The sequence below is a fragment of the Bos javanicus genome, chromosome 10, assembly GCF_032452875.1.
Source record: "Bos javanicus breed banteng chromosome 10, ARS-OSU_banteng_1.0, whole genome shotgun sequence".
Classification (NCBI taxonomy): domain Eukaryota; kingdom Metazoa; phylum Chordata; class Mammalia; order Artiodactyla; family Bovidae; genus Bos; species Bos javanicus.
Genome location: NC_083877.1, coordinates 29,046,569 through 29,062,539, shown reverse-complemented (window position 1 = coordinate 29,062,539; position 15,971 = coordinate 29,046,569). Strand labels below are relative to the sequence as shown.

The 15,971-nt window shown below is 41.1% G+C and overlaps 1 protein-coding gene across 9 annotated transcripts in view; it reads right to left on the bottom strand.

Moving 5' to 3' along the window:
- Nucleotides 1-15,971, bottom strand: part of FMN1 (formin 1) — a 502,692-nt gene that overhangs the window by 471,231 nt on the left and 15,490 nt on the right. The window contains exons 3-4 of one of the 9 annotated variants that reach the window (XM_061430676.1): nt 15,870-15,934; nt 13,314-13,345 (exon numbers count right to left, since the gene is read on the bottom strand). The exons of 6 other annotated variants lie outside the window; for them this stretch is intronic. In XM_061430676.1, coding sequence (XP_061286660.1) covers nt 13,314-13,341 — 28 coding nt within the window. In that variant the 5' untranslated portion in view covers nt 13,342-13,345; nt 15,870-15,934. Of the gene's footprint in view, nt 1-13,313; nt 13,346-15,869; nt 15,935-15,971 lie in introns of those variants that run through there. 2 more of the 9 variants (XM_061430671.1, XM_061430675.1) reach the window with 2 other exon arrangements.

The following is a 15,971-nucleotide window of genomic DNA, read 5'->3' as shown; positions in this document are numbered from 1 at the left end:
AAGGATCTTAAAGAGTTGGACAAGACTGAGCACATATGCATGCACACATATATCACCTCATTTAATTTTTTCTTCATAAAAACTGCAATTTTATGATTTTCTTTGTATTCCTACAATGTCACAAGGACAGCACTATGCTAGACTATTCTATAGAAGCAAAACCTCTACCTTTAAAACTCTGATTTGACTAAGAGCCAAAAGCATTCCAAGCTGGGCCTTATTATAACATACTGGAGAATCTCTGAAATAATTATATAGAGGCGAACTTCTGTTCAGTAGAATTATTTTTGTCAATAAATTTCTAGCCAAAGTCACAGCTGGTAATCAAAGAGTAAGAAAAATGGCTCCTTCTTGCAATTTTTACAAAATCAGTTCAGTTCGGTCACTCAGTCGTATCTGACTCTGTGACCCCATGGACTGCAGCACTCCAGGCTTCCCTGTCTATCACCAACTCCCAGAGTTTATTTAAACTCATGTCCATTGAATCAGTGATGCCATCCAACCATCTCATCCTCTGTGGCCCCCTTCTTCTCCCATCTTCAATCTTTCCCAGCATCAGGGTCTTTTCCAGTGAGTCAGCTCTTCATAGCAGGTGGCCAAAATATTGCAGTTTCAGCTTCAGCATCAGTCCTTCCAATGAATATTCGGGACTGATTTCCTTTAGGATGGACTGATTGGACCTCCTTGCAGTCCAAGGGACTCTTAAGAGTCTCCAACACCACAGATCAAAAGCATCAATTCTTCAGCACTCAGCTTTCTTTATAGTCCAACTCTCACATTCATACATGACTACTGGAAAAACCATAGCTTTGACTAGATGGACCTTTTTCAGCAAAGTAATGACTCTGCTTTTTAATAGTTGGTCATAACTTTTCTTCCAAGGAGCAAGTGTCTTTTAATTTCATGGCTGCAGTCACCATCTGCAGTGATTTTGGAGCCCAAGAAAGTCTGTCACTGTTTCCATTGTTTCCCCATCTATTTGCCATGAAGTGATGAGACCACATGCCATGATCTTAGTTTTCTGAATGTTGAGTTTTAAGCCAACTTTTTCACTCTCCTCTTTCACTTTCATCAAGAGGCTCTTTAGTACTTCTTTGCTTTCTGCCATAAGGGTAGTATCATCTGCTTATCTGAAGTTATTAATATTTCTCCTGGCAATCTTGATTCCAGCTTGTGCCTCATCCAGCCCAGCATTTCTCATGATGTACCCTGCATATAAGTTAAATAAGCAGGGTGATAATACAGCCTTGACGTACTCCTTTCCCTATTTGGAACCAGTCTTTTGTTCCATGTCCAGTTCTAACTGTTGCTTCGTGACCTGCATATAGATTTCTCAGTAGGCAGGTCAGGTGGTCTGGTATTCCCATCTTAAGAATTTTCCACAGTTTGTTGTGGATCTGTGATCTACACAGTTAAAGGCTTTAGCATAGTCCATAACGCGGAAGTAGATGTTTTTCTGAAACTCTCTTGCTCTTTCCATGATCCAGCGGATGTTGGCAATTTGATCTCTGGTTCCTCTGCCTTTTCTAAATCCAGCTTGAACATCTAGAATTTCACAGTTCATTATTTTTAAAAATAATTTTACTTATTTATTTTTAGTTGTACTAGGTCTTCATTGTTGCATGGGCTTTTCTTTAGCTGCAAGTGAAGGATACTCTCTAGCTGCAGTGCCCAGGCTTCTCACTGCAGTGGCTTCTCTTCTGCTGAGCATGGGCTCTAGAGCACAGGTTCAATAGTTAAGGCGCACAGGTTTAGTTGCTCTGGGGCATTGGGATCTCCCTGGATCAGGGATCAAATCTGTGTCTCCTGCATTAGCAGGCAGATTCTTTACCAATGAGCCACCCGGAAAGCCCTGTTTGTTTGTTTTTTTAATCCATGAACCTAGCCACTCCGATACCCATACGTGCTAAAAGGTGTGAGGGTTGAAGATCCCCCCAAAGACTTCAGAGAATCTTTTCTTCACCTCTCCCTTACCTCTTTAAATCTTCATGACACAAAGATAAATTCCAGCCTGCTATACGATCTCCAAGAAAATATCAGATATCAAGATCCTCAACACATCTCTGGGCTCATGCCTCTACTTGGTTTATATAATCATCTATTGGAAGTATATGAGTATATTAAGGGAAGAATCCCCTTCCTTGTGATTTTAAAAAAGAATCTGTACATATGAGATACTTACACATTGAATACTTAAGTTTCAAAGGTCAGTGTATGATTGCACGGCATCCCATAAAGATGGGCTTGGCACATTCTTGGTTAAGACAGGCATAGCTTTCTTTTCAAAAATCAGAAGTGTCTTTTTAAATATGTGAACCCATTCTGTGGAGTTTGCTTTTATGAGAAGTTTAAATCAGGAAGAGTCATTGCATGTGTTAAGTCAAGTTTGCATTTCCTAATTAAGGACACTGCTCTCAAATAATGACTTTCCAATTATACAGAATAAAGGATTTAAAATAGACTTTTACATTTTATAGAGGAGAAAAGACCGTGGGAGGGGGCTTTAAGGGCACTCTCTTGTTTAAAGATTCACCAGAGACCACAGACCTGACGGAGGAAGGGAGAAGGATGGGGACTCTCAGAGATAAAGCAACTCTGCCATCTCTTGTTTCCCCTATAGTCCCTCTGTTATGGAAAAAAGAAAAAAAAAACTGTCTCACATTATGCATTCTAAATTTATAAAACATTCCCAAATACTTCCATGAATTATTGTGCATGCTAAGTTGCTTCAGTTGTGTTTGACTCTTTGTGACCCTATTGACTGAAACCCACCAGGCTCTTCTAATCATGACATTCTTCAGGCAAGAATACTGCAGTGGGTCACCATGCCCTACTCCAGGGGATCTTCCTGACCCATGGATCGAACCTGCATCTATTTTGTCTCCTGCACTGGCATACAACACCATAATATGAAATTTGTATAAACTTCTGTAAAAGAAGTTGTGTGGCTCCAATTTCCATTGGAAACATACAACCACTCTCCAAGGCCAGTATGACAGATGCCGTCATTGTTGTTTATGTACAGAGAGGCTAAAGAGGACCAGAAAGTTTAAAGTGACTTGCCCCTGATTACACAGCTAGTGAGGAACAGAAGTGGGACTCAAATCCAGGTTATTGGATTCCCAGTTTGGTGGTCTTTCTACTATTCCACTATAGCTGAAAACCATTTTAAGTGCCATAAAAAATTTATTGCTGGATAGACTTTTAAATGCAATGTAGTACTACACAGGATGAAGCAAGTGGGCTCAAAGCCAGTCTTTGGTAAAGGTTTCTAATGTAAGTGTGATCTTTAGAAGACTTTTATGTCTGATTAAATATTCAGAATCCTACAGAGGTCAATAATTTATAGGAAATGGCTTCATAAGGTGTATCTGCTTCTTTTTTGTATTGTTGCTTTTGAAGAAGACATATTGGTATTAAAGATTCACAAACCTTAATCTTACCATGGTAATCAAGATAGGCCCTTATTCATCTTAAATCTAGTGTCAGTTCATAAAATCTGCCATGTGAGTTAGTTATTTTGAAGTGAATTTTGCACAATACCAGTAACTCTGTATAGCAATGTTTAAACAGAAGGATCTTCCAAGAAAGGGATAGGGTAACCCACCACTCCATTCCAACCCAGTGTCAATGTCTGTTTCGGCAAAGATAGTTAGAATCTCCACTGTTGTCTGGCAAGCTCATTTTCCTTGGTTGACTAAGAGCCAGGAAGGTAACATTTTAAAGACAATCAATAAGAATCTACAAAAATTTAAAATAGGTGGATTCATATTTGGTTGAGAAGGAGGAAGAAAAGAAAGCAAAGGAGGAAGAGGAAGATGAGGTGAGGCAACATCTCATGAGGTTTTAAGCACTGCTAGGCCTCAGTTAAGTGCTTCCAATGCCTCATACATTTAATTCTCATAGATCTATGAGATGAGTACTAACAACACTCCCTCTTTACCCATGAGAACCATATAAGCCTAAGTAACTTACACAAAGTCACAAGAACTAGAAATAGAATCCAAGCCTAAACGTCTTAAAAATGTGCACGTAGAAGTTACAAAACAATGCATTTTCTTTCTTTTTTTTTTTAAGTATTATATATATATTTTTAATTTTTTAAAAAAATTTATTTTATTTTTAAACTTTATATAATTGTATTAGTTTTGCCAAATATCAAAATGAATCCGCCACAGGTAAAAACTTCAAGGAGAGAGGTTTCCCAGATGGCACAGTAGTAAAGAATCCACCTGCCAATACAAGAGATGCAGGAGACCAGGATTTGATCCCTGGGTCACGAAGATCTCCTGGAGGAGTAAATGGCAACCCACTCCAGTATTCTTGCCTGGAAAATCTCCTGGACAGGGGAGCCTGGAGGGCTGCAGTACCTGGGGTTGCAGAAAGTCGGACACAATTTAGCAACTGAGCATGCACACACTGGGGAGAGAAAACAAATGTTATGGGACACTCGCAGGAGACTTCTAACACCTCTACATAAGGATTATTTCTCTTTGATGGTTAAGGCTTCCCTGGTAGCTCAGCTGGTAAAGAATCCGCCTGCAATGCAGGAGACCTGGGTTCGATCCCTGGGTTGGGAAGATCTCCTGGAGAAGGAAATGGCTGCCCACTCCAGAATTCTGGCCTGGAGAATTCCATGGACAGTCCATGGGGTCACAAAGACAGTTGATGGTTAAGACATTATGACAATTACGCAAGTAAGGCCATGATCTACATGCTCCTTAGCCAGCATGTTAATTATCCATCTGGCAGAAAGGAAAAAGCACATGTAATGTTTACAAAATTCCTGCCAGGAATTCTTCTCTGTTCTAAAAGTATGCAAGTGTTCAGTCTAATGTTTTCAACAGGGCCTAGAGAAAGATTTGTCTCACAATGCCCCAGAGCAGTGAGGACAGTTAAGATTGGATATCACCATTAAATCTGCTTAAGTGAAGTTAACAGAATTATGATTGAATATTAATAAGTTGTGACTTCAGAGACTTCCTGGGCAGTCCAGTGGTTACAACAAACTGGTTCCAAATTGGGAAAGGAGTACGTCAAGGCTGTATATTGTCACCCTGCTTATTTAACTTATACACAGAGTACATCATGTGAAATGTTGGGCTGGATGAAGCACAAGCTGGAATCAAGATTTCTAGGACAAATGTCAATAACCTCATATATGCAGATGACACCACCCTTATGGCAGAAAGCAATGAGGAGCTAAAGAGCCGCTTGATGAAAGTGAAAGAGAAGAATGAAAAAGCTGGCTTAAAAACCCAACATTGAAAAAAAGAAGACCATGGCATCCAGTCCCATCATGTCAAGGCAAATATATGGGGAAACAATGGAAACAGTGACAGACTTTATTTTTGGGGGCTCCAAAATCACTGCAGATGGTGACTGCAGCCATGAAATTAAAAAAGGCTTGCTCCTTGGAAGAAAAGCTATAACCAATCTAGACAGCATATTAAAAAACAGAGATACTACTTTGCCAAGACAACGGAGTGACTGAACAACCACCACCACCGCCGCCAGTGGTTAAGACTTGGCACTTCCAATGCAGAGGGCGAGGGTTCAGTCTCTGGTCGGGGAGCTAAGATCTCACATGCCATGTAGTGCAACCAAAAAAATAAATTAACAAATAATATTTTAAAAATAAGCTTTGACTGTAGGTATAACAAAAAATGTCAGAGCACCCCCAGACTTTGAAACAGTCCCCCCTGTAAGCAGGAGCTTAGTTGTGGGTATGGACACTTAGAACTATGTCTACTCAAACATTTAAATCCATTCCACCTTTGGCAGAAGGTTGGAAGTTGTAATGGGACTGTCTAAACAATATCTAACTAGTTTTTACCTTCTGATACCTGAATTTAAAAGAATTAAGTCTCATCGCTAATTTCAACAGGTCCTAAGACAAACACCTTCCATGTCACAACAGGTATAGTTGGACCCAAAGGTTTGGCAAAGAAAGTAGTATCAGGCTCTAAACAAGTCTTCCTTTAATAAACTGTGCTGCTCTGAGAATTCCCCATTGGACTGCTACTCACAATATCACTACTTCATGCAAAATGCTCATGTCCACAATTCCTATAGCTGGATATGTCACATGGGTGTCTAATAGTTCTCTCACACCATTTACACACAATTTTAGAAGCATTTCCAGATGATTTCACAAGCTCATTCTCAAAAATCTGTTAATTGACCTCAATTGAAAGGTAGAAACATTAAAAGATATTATGTATCAGAAGTCAAAGATTGCACCTATCCAAACGGCAGGTTTAGAAAGAATAAAGGTGAAGATAAGTATAGACTCATGAAATTGATGGAAAAGCCCAAGTTTTGAGGTATAGATGGTTACCCAAGATAACCTGTTATAGCAGTCTCATGCTGTTTCTAGAAATCTCTTGTGTTCCTAGAATTCAAATAACATCCCCAAATAATCCTTTGAAAAATATTTGTTGTTGTTCAGTCGCTAAGTTGTGTCCAGCTCTTTGTGACCCCATGGACTGCAGCACGCCAAGCCTCCCTGTCCCTCACTATCTAGGAAAAACATAAAACAACTTAATAAGACCATTCCTGAATTTGAGATGGCTAAAACTCTGGTAGAATGAATACATAAATACATGCCACAAAAAAATAGTAATTGAATTTTGAAACAAATGGCTATTGTTCTGATTCCTAACTGAAACTGTGATAGGTCTCTCCCCCTTCTCAGTACACAAGGGAACTCCTGGGAATTCAAGAACTCTGAGCACAGCTTGGATGTCAGGGAAGAGTTAACGTTGTCTGTGACAAGTTTCAAAAGCAAATATATAATAAGCACAGCAAACAGGCCTGTGATGGTAATAAGAATGCAGAATTAGAAGGACATGAAGGCCTGGGGTTCCGTAATTTTTTGCTGTTGTGCAGTCACTCAGGCATGTCTGACTCTTAGCGACATGAACTGCAGCATACCAGGCTTCCCTGTCCTTCAATGCCTTCCAGAGTTTGTTCAAATTCATGTCCATTGAGTTGGTGATGGCACCCTACCATCTCATCCCCTGTTGCCCCGTTCTCGTGGCTTCAATCTTTCCCAGCATCAGGGTCTTTCCCAACGAGTCAGCTCTACTTATCAGGTGGCCTAAGTACTGGTGTTTCAGCATCAGTCTTGCCAATGAATATTTAAGGTTGATTTCCTTTAGGATTGACTGGTTTGATCTCCTTGCTGTCCAAGGGACTCTCGAGTCTTCTCCAGCACCATGATTCGAAAGCCTTTTATAAAAAGTTGCAACTGACACACATTTCTGTCATACAAATTACAGACTAAATCTGTGCATCAGATAAGGCTTTTAAATGCTTCATCATCAGATTAGGCAAAAAGGTACTCTAAAGTGGACATGTACTTGCATGAAAAATCAGTTTTCAGTTGGGGGAATTCTGTATGGATTAAGAGAGAAGGATTTACCAAGAAAATCCTTCTTAAAGGGCCTGACATCATCAAGAGAAGCATTTGTTTGGCTGCCCTGGGGGCCTATGTGAGCTAAACAGATTTACAGCATTCAAGTTATTCTTCTAAAAAGCCTGTTTTGCAACCTTAAATATTTCAGTAAATACCAACATTTTATAATAAGTAACTTCTGGGCACGCAAATTTAATTCTACCAATGGGTCTGGGAGACAGGATACATTCCCCCATTCCTTTTCTTCAGTTGCAACTGCCTTTCCAAACTCAAAATGTCACTCTTACAACCTTAATGACAGCTAGTTCTTCTTCAATTCTAAGGTGTTTCCGTAAAATCTGTACGATGAACACATTCACAAACAAAGTTAGACATGTGGTCATGTATGCAATTGTGTGTTAATATCACCAGCTGTCATCACACTGCACGGATTTGCATAGTGTGCAAAACACAATGATTCAAATTTGCGACATGAATGATACACCTAAGCTGCCCAGGTAAAGAGTCCACCTGACAATCACCAGGTCCGGAAGGTCCCCTGGCAAAGGCAATGGCAACCCGGTCCTGCATTCCTGCCTGGGAAATCCCATGGACAGAGAAGCCTGGCGGGCTACAGTACATGGGGTCACACAAGAGTCGGACATGACTTAGTGACTCAACAATAACAACAACTAAGGCACAAAGACCAAAGGATCAAGACACATACTAACTCGAGGTTCCATGGCAAACTTGATGCAGAGGCCACTGGTATACTGAGGAGCCTGGAAGGAGGACGGCAAGATGAGGAAGGCACTCGACATGCTGCAGGAGTGTTATGTGGATCAGCATGCAGTGATGGACCACAGCCAGTACACTGCTGCTGCCAAGTCGCTTCAATCGTGTCCCACTCTGTGCGACCCCATAGATGGCAGCCCACCAGGCCCCGACGTCCCTGGGATTCTCCAGGCAAGAACACTGGAGTGGGTTGCCATTTCCTCCTCCAATGCATGAAAGTGAAAAGTGAAAGTGAAGTCGCTCAGTCGTGTCCAACTCTTAGCGACCCCATGGACTGCAGCCTACCAGGCTCCTCCACCCATGGGATTTTCCAGGCAAGAGTACTGGAGTGGGGTGCCATTGCCTTCTCCGCACAGCACAGTGCAACTTGTCACCAAGCGATGGGATGGGAAAGGGAAGGAGACTGATACTTGTTATGTAGTTTGATACTGAATTAGAAATTCTGCCTTTGTTATCTCATTTAACTCTAGCAATTATCTTCTGCCTCATAAGGTTGTTGTTTTTCATTTTATACATCATAATAAATGAAGTTCACAGAAGGACATAGTAAAGTTGGGCTTCAACACAAGTCCACACTCCTTTCAGTACAGAACATTGGAGTAGCAGGGGCTTGAAGACTGGCTCTCAATTCTCTAGCTTATTAGAAAGGATATCAAACATGTGGAAAAGGAAAATAGAAAGCAAATCATTTAAATAAAGCTGGAGGAAAATAGAAAGGATGGAGAATGAATGATTTTGACTTTGAGGAGGAACAGAATAGGGTGAGGGTGGGGAGTCACATCACTGAAATAATGCAGATAGTACAAGAATGACTTTCCCAGAGATTTTTCAATAAAAGAACAACATCGTATATCCCACAGGAAAAGGATGGAGCAGCTGAAGAACACCAGTCTAAAACTGTCATGTAGCAGAGTGACCTACCTACATTGGCCTGGGATATCTAGGCCACCTTTTTGTGAAACTGATAGACAAGGAACCCTTCATGAGTTTATTATATATGCAGATATACAGGAGAAGTTTGGGGGATTGGAAGGACAAGAGGCATGAAGGGGACCTATTTGGTTGCAGGAATCTGGAGAGAGAGGGGAAATTGTGGGTAAGGGATAAGTGGAGATAAAGAAGAGAACAATGGACAGAATAGGACAATATCTGATACACACAAAAGAAAAAAGGTAGGAGAATTCCTTGTGTTCATAAAAGATTTTGTAAGACTATGAAACCAAGCACTGCTGCTTCAAGACCCAGTGAGAGAGCATGGCCAGGGGTGGAGAAGGAGCTGTTCTTTTCCATCCATCATCTCCTCCGGTGACCTAGGAACTTCCAAAGACCATCACAGCAAACTATTGTGCTCAACAGGGTGTCATTTTAACAGAGGGTTCCTGCAGAAGAGGCCAGAATAAAGACAAGGTGCAGTGAGGACAAGGCTGGGGGACAGAATGACTAGTCTGATGGCTGAGCACATATGAGGCTCCAGGAAATAATGGGAAGTTTAAAGGGGTGGATGAAGTCCTATGTAAACAGCAAAAACTAAGATTGATCATATTAAGGTGTTATTATTAATGAGTCTTGACTTCAACCCATAAACAAGTGATGGCCTCCACACAGTTTGAAGAATAAGGGGCACAAAAAAGAATAAGAAATAGAGGAAACGCAATGATAAACATGACTCCCACCCCAAAGAAGAGAAAATCAGTCATCCAAATGGAATGGGTTTCTTGAAAGGTTTGCTATAACTGGACATTTTTAAGTGAATGTTGATGACTATTTGATGGAGATTCTGAGGAAATGATTAACCATTATCTATCCAGTTCCACAGACCTAATAGTCTCCCTTAATATCTGCCCCTCTCAGAGTTCAATCCATTACTAGCTCCTCTTGGTTTTACCTCCATGATGACTAGGTGCTTGGATGAGCTGGAATTCAGAACACTTCCATCCCAAGCTAATATAATTTTTTGAATATGTTATGGTACATACTCTTCTTGGAAAGACAAAGAGTGTTTGATCTCTTAATCTATGTTCCATAATATTCCATATCATAAAATTTTCATTCCCAACAAAAATAATTGATCCCAATAATTATTAAAATTTCCTTGGTTCAGTTAATTAGACAACTGAATTCCACAAATCCCAGAATTTTTGATAATTTTTATCTATCAGTATTTGAGGGATCAATCTAGTGTGTCTAGATTCTCGGGAGGCTCAAGATCAAATGAGCAAATATCATGTGTAATAGTTTTTCATGTTCCCAGCTCCCCTATGATATGAACATTATCAATTACAACATCCCTGTGTATGACTGACCCATATTTGGACTTACGGAATGTGGGCAATCAGAAATATTTCCACATTCCACACTGTAGTTTTTCCAAAAACAAAGTGTAATGGTTTGATTCCACCGTGATTTCTGTTTCAAACTCTGGGAACTGTCCCATGGAACTAGATCAGGAGCCCATGAAACTGAGCAGGTCTTTCAGATGGAGAGAATTTTTCCTACCACACATCAAGTTTAATTAATAAAACTAGATTCCTGGGGCTTCCTTGGTGGCTCAGTGGTAAAGAATCCAGCTGCCAATGCAGGAGACATGGGTTCGATCCCTGGTCTGTGAAGATCCCACATGCCATATTATGGTCCATGTGCCATAACTTCTGAGTGTGTGCCCAGAGCACGGGAACTGCAAGTGATGAAGCCCATGTGCCCTAGAGCCTGTGCTCTGCAACAAGGGAAGCCACAGCAATGAGAAGCCCCCACTCACTGCAACTAGAAAAAAGCCCATGCAGTAATGACCCAGCACAACCACAAATAAATAAGTTAATAAAATAAAACTAGATTCCATTCAGAGGAAAGAACTATTTTTTAAGGACTAGAGTCTCAGTCATAGAGGTCACCCACTACTACTACTACTAAGTCACTTCAGTCATGTCTGACTCTGTGCGACCCCACAGACGGCAGCCCACCAGGCTCCCGCCCCTGGGATTCTCCAGGCAAGAACACTGGAGTGGGTTGCCATTTCCTTCTCCGATGCATGGGAGTGAAAAGTGAAAGTGAAGTCACTCAGTCGTGTCCGACTCTTAGCGACCCCACGGGCAGCCTACCAGGCTCCTCCCTCCATGGGATTTTCCAGGCGAGAGTACTGGAGTGGGGTGCCTAGGAAGGAAATTGACATTGTAGAAGAAAGTTTCTCAATCTTCTAAATGCTTTATATTTCTTCCTTTCATTATTTCTTTTCATAAGAAATTCAAGAAGGCAGGTCACCCTTATTTTGCCACATCTTTTCCTCTCTTTTCTTTTTAAATAAAGAAAGGAGTCCTCAAAGGCTAAGCTTAGATACTTCATACAGAGCTTGCTGTATATCTGCTGGCCTGGGAACTGGAAACCAAAAGTATGGCCCCAATGAGGTCAAAATTTAGTACAAATCAAAGCAGAGAAGCTCTGAAAATACCTACATTCTCCACCCACCCACCCCCAACCCAGACACACACACTTAGCAGTACTCTCCCACAGATGTAAAAAGAATCAGGACTTCCCTGGTGGCACAATGGATAGGAATCCACCTGCCAATGTAGGGGACAGTTCAGTCCCTGGTCCTGGTCCAGAAAGACTCCACATGCTGCGGGGCAACTAAGCCCATACATCGCTACTACCAAGCCGTGTGCCGCAACTACTTAAGCCTTCGTGTCTAGAGCCTGTGCTCCACAACAAGAGAAGCCCCTGCTGGCTGCAACTGGAGAAATCCCAGGCAAAGTAACAAAGACCCATTGCAGCCAAAAATAAGTGAACAAGATTATATATATATGTGTGTGTATATATATACATATATATATGTGTGTATATATATACATATATATATATATGTGTATATATATAAAGAATCAAGAAATTCTCACCCATATAGCATCCTCCTCAATTGAGAAGTCCTGTCCTGATTGAAATGTTTATTTATGACTGTCAGAGTTGAACTGAGGCTACAGTGCAATAAAATCCCATAATGTCTCATACTTTTTGAAGAAATCTCACATGCATATTCTTTTTAAACAAGCAATTTATCTGATCAGATCTGAGAGATAAATGGACACTGCTGAGAGAGGTTTGAGAAAATATCTGGCTGGAGGGCCCCCAGAGCAAATGGCACATTTCCCATTTGAAAGTTGTTCCTTGAAGGCCAACTATATATCAAACATTTTCTTCTTCACTTTTCTAGATGGAGAATTCGTCTTTGGCACTTCTAACCAACCTCCTCTACTTCCCTTCCCCTTGCCGGTAACACATTCTGTCTCCTACCCCTAAGAAAAGTCACTTTCAACATATGACCAGATATAAATCATTCAGCTTTTGATGACATGAGTTAGCCGTCATAGAAGTATTTTCATTTGCTGCGTTGCCCTGTCAAAGGGAATGACAGGCCATGGAGCCAATTTAGGGAATTCAGCTTCACTTATATAGAAGAGGGAGTGATTTGGTCAGAGGTCTCCCCAGGACTGACAAAATCCTAAAGCTATTATCCGCAGCTAAGACACAACTTCTGAGTACCCAGAATGTTTCTAAGCTTTGGTTCCCAAACTAAAACTGTAGATACCTAAGGTAAACAGCTTTAGTTCTTTAGTTAATTAAATAGGTGATTGCTTGTTTAGGGATCACTCACCCCATGTTGGGCACTCTTCTTAGAGCTGTTACCTGTTTTAACACATTTGTTTTAACACATGCAAAAAAGTCTATGAGGCAGGTACTATGATTTATCCCTGTTCTATAATAAAGATCATGTCACGTGCATGTGTAGCCTGTCCATGGGATTCTCCAGGCAAGAGTACTGGAGTGGGTTGCCATTTCCTCCTCCAGGGGATCTTCCCAACCCAAGGATCAAAACCAAGTCCCCTGCATTTGAAGAGGGACTCTTACCACTGAGCCACCTGGACCTGAGTCACAGAGAGGGTAAGTAATTTGCTAAGAGTCACATAGCTGCCAAGGGGCTGCGATGGGATTTGACCAGAGATGGTTTTTTCCTAGAGGGGCTCTGAAAATCTCTTACAGGACTAACCAGGGAAACCAAGTCTCATTCTTCTGAATGAGACCCACTCATTCACTAATTCGTCTTCTTAAGTCATAGGATATGAGCACTCACCCCATAGTATGACTGATCCAGGACTCATCAATCTTCATATGAGAAAGTTTCCACCCGAGCAGCGCAGACCGAAGGAAAAACAATGAATTCAGAGTCAGAAGGCTTGGGCTCAACTCCAGCTCTGTCAGTTGCTAAAGCAATGATCTTCTGAAAGTCACTTAGCCTCTCTGCACCTCACTGTCTCCATCTATAAAATAGCTTTTTATTCTCCCTATTTTCAATGCAGTTCTATAGTCCCTTCTGCAGAAAAATGGAGTCCACTCTCCAAATTAGTTTTCTAGGTAGAGTAAATTCAGGGCACACATGGGATCAGAACCTAGACTTCTGGAACCAAAGATACCACAGGACAATAAGGGGTGGAAGCAGGTAAAGGAAACGGTATGAGAAATTCACAAAAGAACCAAATTTTCATCAGTAATGCAAGACCCAGAAGGAAAGCAAGTGAAGTGTAGGAAACAAGTAAAACTGAAAATTAACATGGGTGAAAAATAGGTGAATTAATCAAGGCTCATTATTTCCACCTCTATTAGAAAAGAAAATTCATTATTGGCTTGAGTGAGACCCAGGACACAGTGATGTCTCCACTTCAGCACTACTACAGCGTTTCCTCCTTTGGTCCAAACCCTTGATTGACACTTAACAACTACCATCTGAAGAAGTGCTGTGATTGCTCCCTCCTGGCCCATGCACAAAGGAAAAAATCTTCAACTTGAGGCCCTTCTTGAGCTCTTATCAACTTATGATGCCTCCATGTCCTGCACCAGGGCTCAAATCTGTTTAGCCTCCTCTGTCAGAATGTTTAGCGTAATCCCAATGGTACCTATGAACCCAGACTTCAGATGTCCTTGGGCTCCTTGCCTCATCTGTCTGAGGGTCAAAGCATCCCTTCCTTAGCATAACTTTAGGATGAATATGAACTTGGTTCAAATTCCAGCTCTTCCACCCAGCATGGCAACCTTAGCTATGTCATCTCTATGAACTTCAATTTCTTGTCCCTAAAATACAGGTACTAATGACACCTGATAGACCTATCAGCAGTGAGAACTGGGTGTCTGATACTTAGCAGGGACTATAAAAGTAATAGCTATTATTTTGTGTTCCAGACCCAGGAAAAGACTCCCAACACACACTGCCTCTGATGGCCAATTGACCTTCTGTGACTTATTTTTCCTGTTTGATCAAAAGCTCCCTAAGGGAAAAGACTGTCATCATCACCATCTCTGTATTCCCTATAGCATACGACTGCAAGATGGCAGACATTCAGTCAACAGTAGACTAAAGCATCATTATCTGAAAACACAGGTCCAAACTATGTCTCTGCCTAGAAATTCAAGCATATTATTTTTCTAGCCATAATTAATGATCAACGATGGCTTGAGTTTTACTTTCCATCAAACACAACATTTAAAATGGACCCAAAAAATCATTAAAAGGAACAAAATTGGCTTTCCATCATTAAAATGTATATCAAGGAGAGAAAAATATGCAAAATGCAAAAAGTCAAATTAGAGAGTAAAAGATTCGTTAGGACCAAAATTTCCATTAAAGATCAAAGTGATAGTAGGAAATATAAAAAAATGAAGAAAAGAAAAATTGTTTTTAAATGCTCCAAGATTTTAAACAAAGGGGAAAATGTATTTATGAAACCTTGACTAGTGCCTGAGAGAAAAATGAAAGGTGTGATTTCAGAATTTCACCACAAACCATATATAGACGCTATATGGTTTATATATATATATGTATATATATACATACAGTATATATATTGTTGTTGCTCCCTTTGCACGAAATTTTCTGGAATCTTTGTGACTCAGTCTCTGGCGGTCTTCAGGCATCTGCTCAAATGACACCTCATGAAAAGGCTTCCTAGGTTATTTGACGTGAAAAAGTGCCCACGGCCAATGTCACTCTCCAGTCCTCACCCGAATGCCTCTGTCCCATGGAACTTACCATCTGCCACATTACATATTCATCACTCAGTCTCTCCCTACACAGTGTAGAAGATAACTACTATGAAAAGAGGAGCTTTGTTGCTGGTTATGCCCTGTCCTTGAGCAACTGACTAGAAAACCATGGGTACTCAATAAAAGTCTGTCCAGTGAGTAGTCTCTTTATTAATACAAATATTAATAACTATGCATGTGAAGCATTTAAAAACAGTGCCTGGCACATAGTGGGCCCCGTTAGCCATTGATAGTGAGAGCAGGAGTTGCAGCAGTTCTCTCGGACGATTTAGTAACAAACACCTTCTGCCTCTGGGGACTACAAAAAGTTGGAAGATTAAGCTAAGGGGATGGGGGAAGCAGTTTTGAAGTCTCAGCACGGAGCTATTAACTCTGTTGAGGGTGCACTTCGCAACGCTCAAAATGCTCAGCAGTACAGCATGCTCAGAAAGCTAGTTTTAGTGGGATTGGGGGCCTATCTGTATAGGCTGGAAAGCACAGCTGGAATCAGGAAGCTGGGGGTGAAGAGGCGGCACAGAAGTCTGGAGACAGGGTGTGGCTTGATCATGAGCAGAGGTTCAAGGTGCAGCAATGACTGAGTCCCCCTTCTTACCTCTATCGACCTTCGCTTGGGCAGGCTCCAGGCTTTGAGATGTCAAAAACGTGATGCCACCCAGCCTGTGTAGGAAAAATAATCAAGGCTCACCTAAAGCAA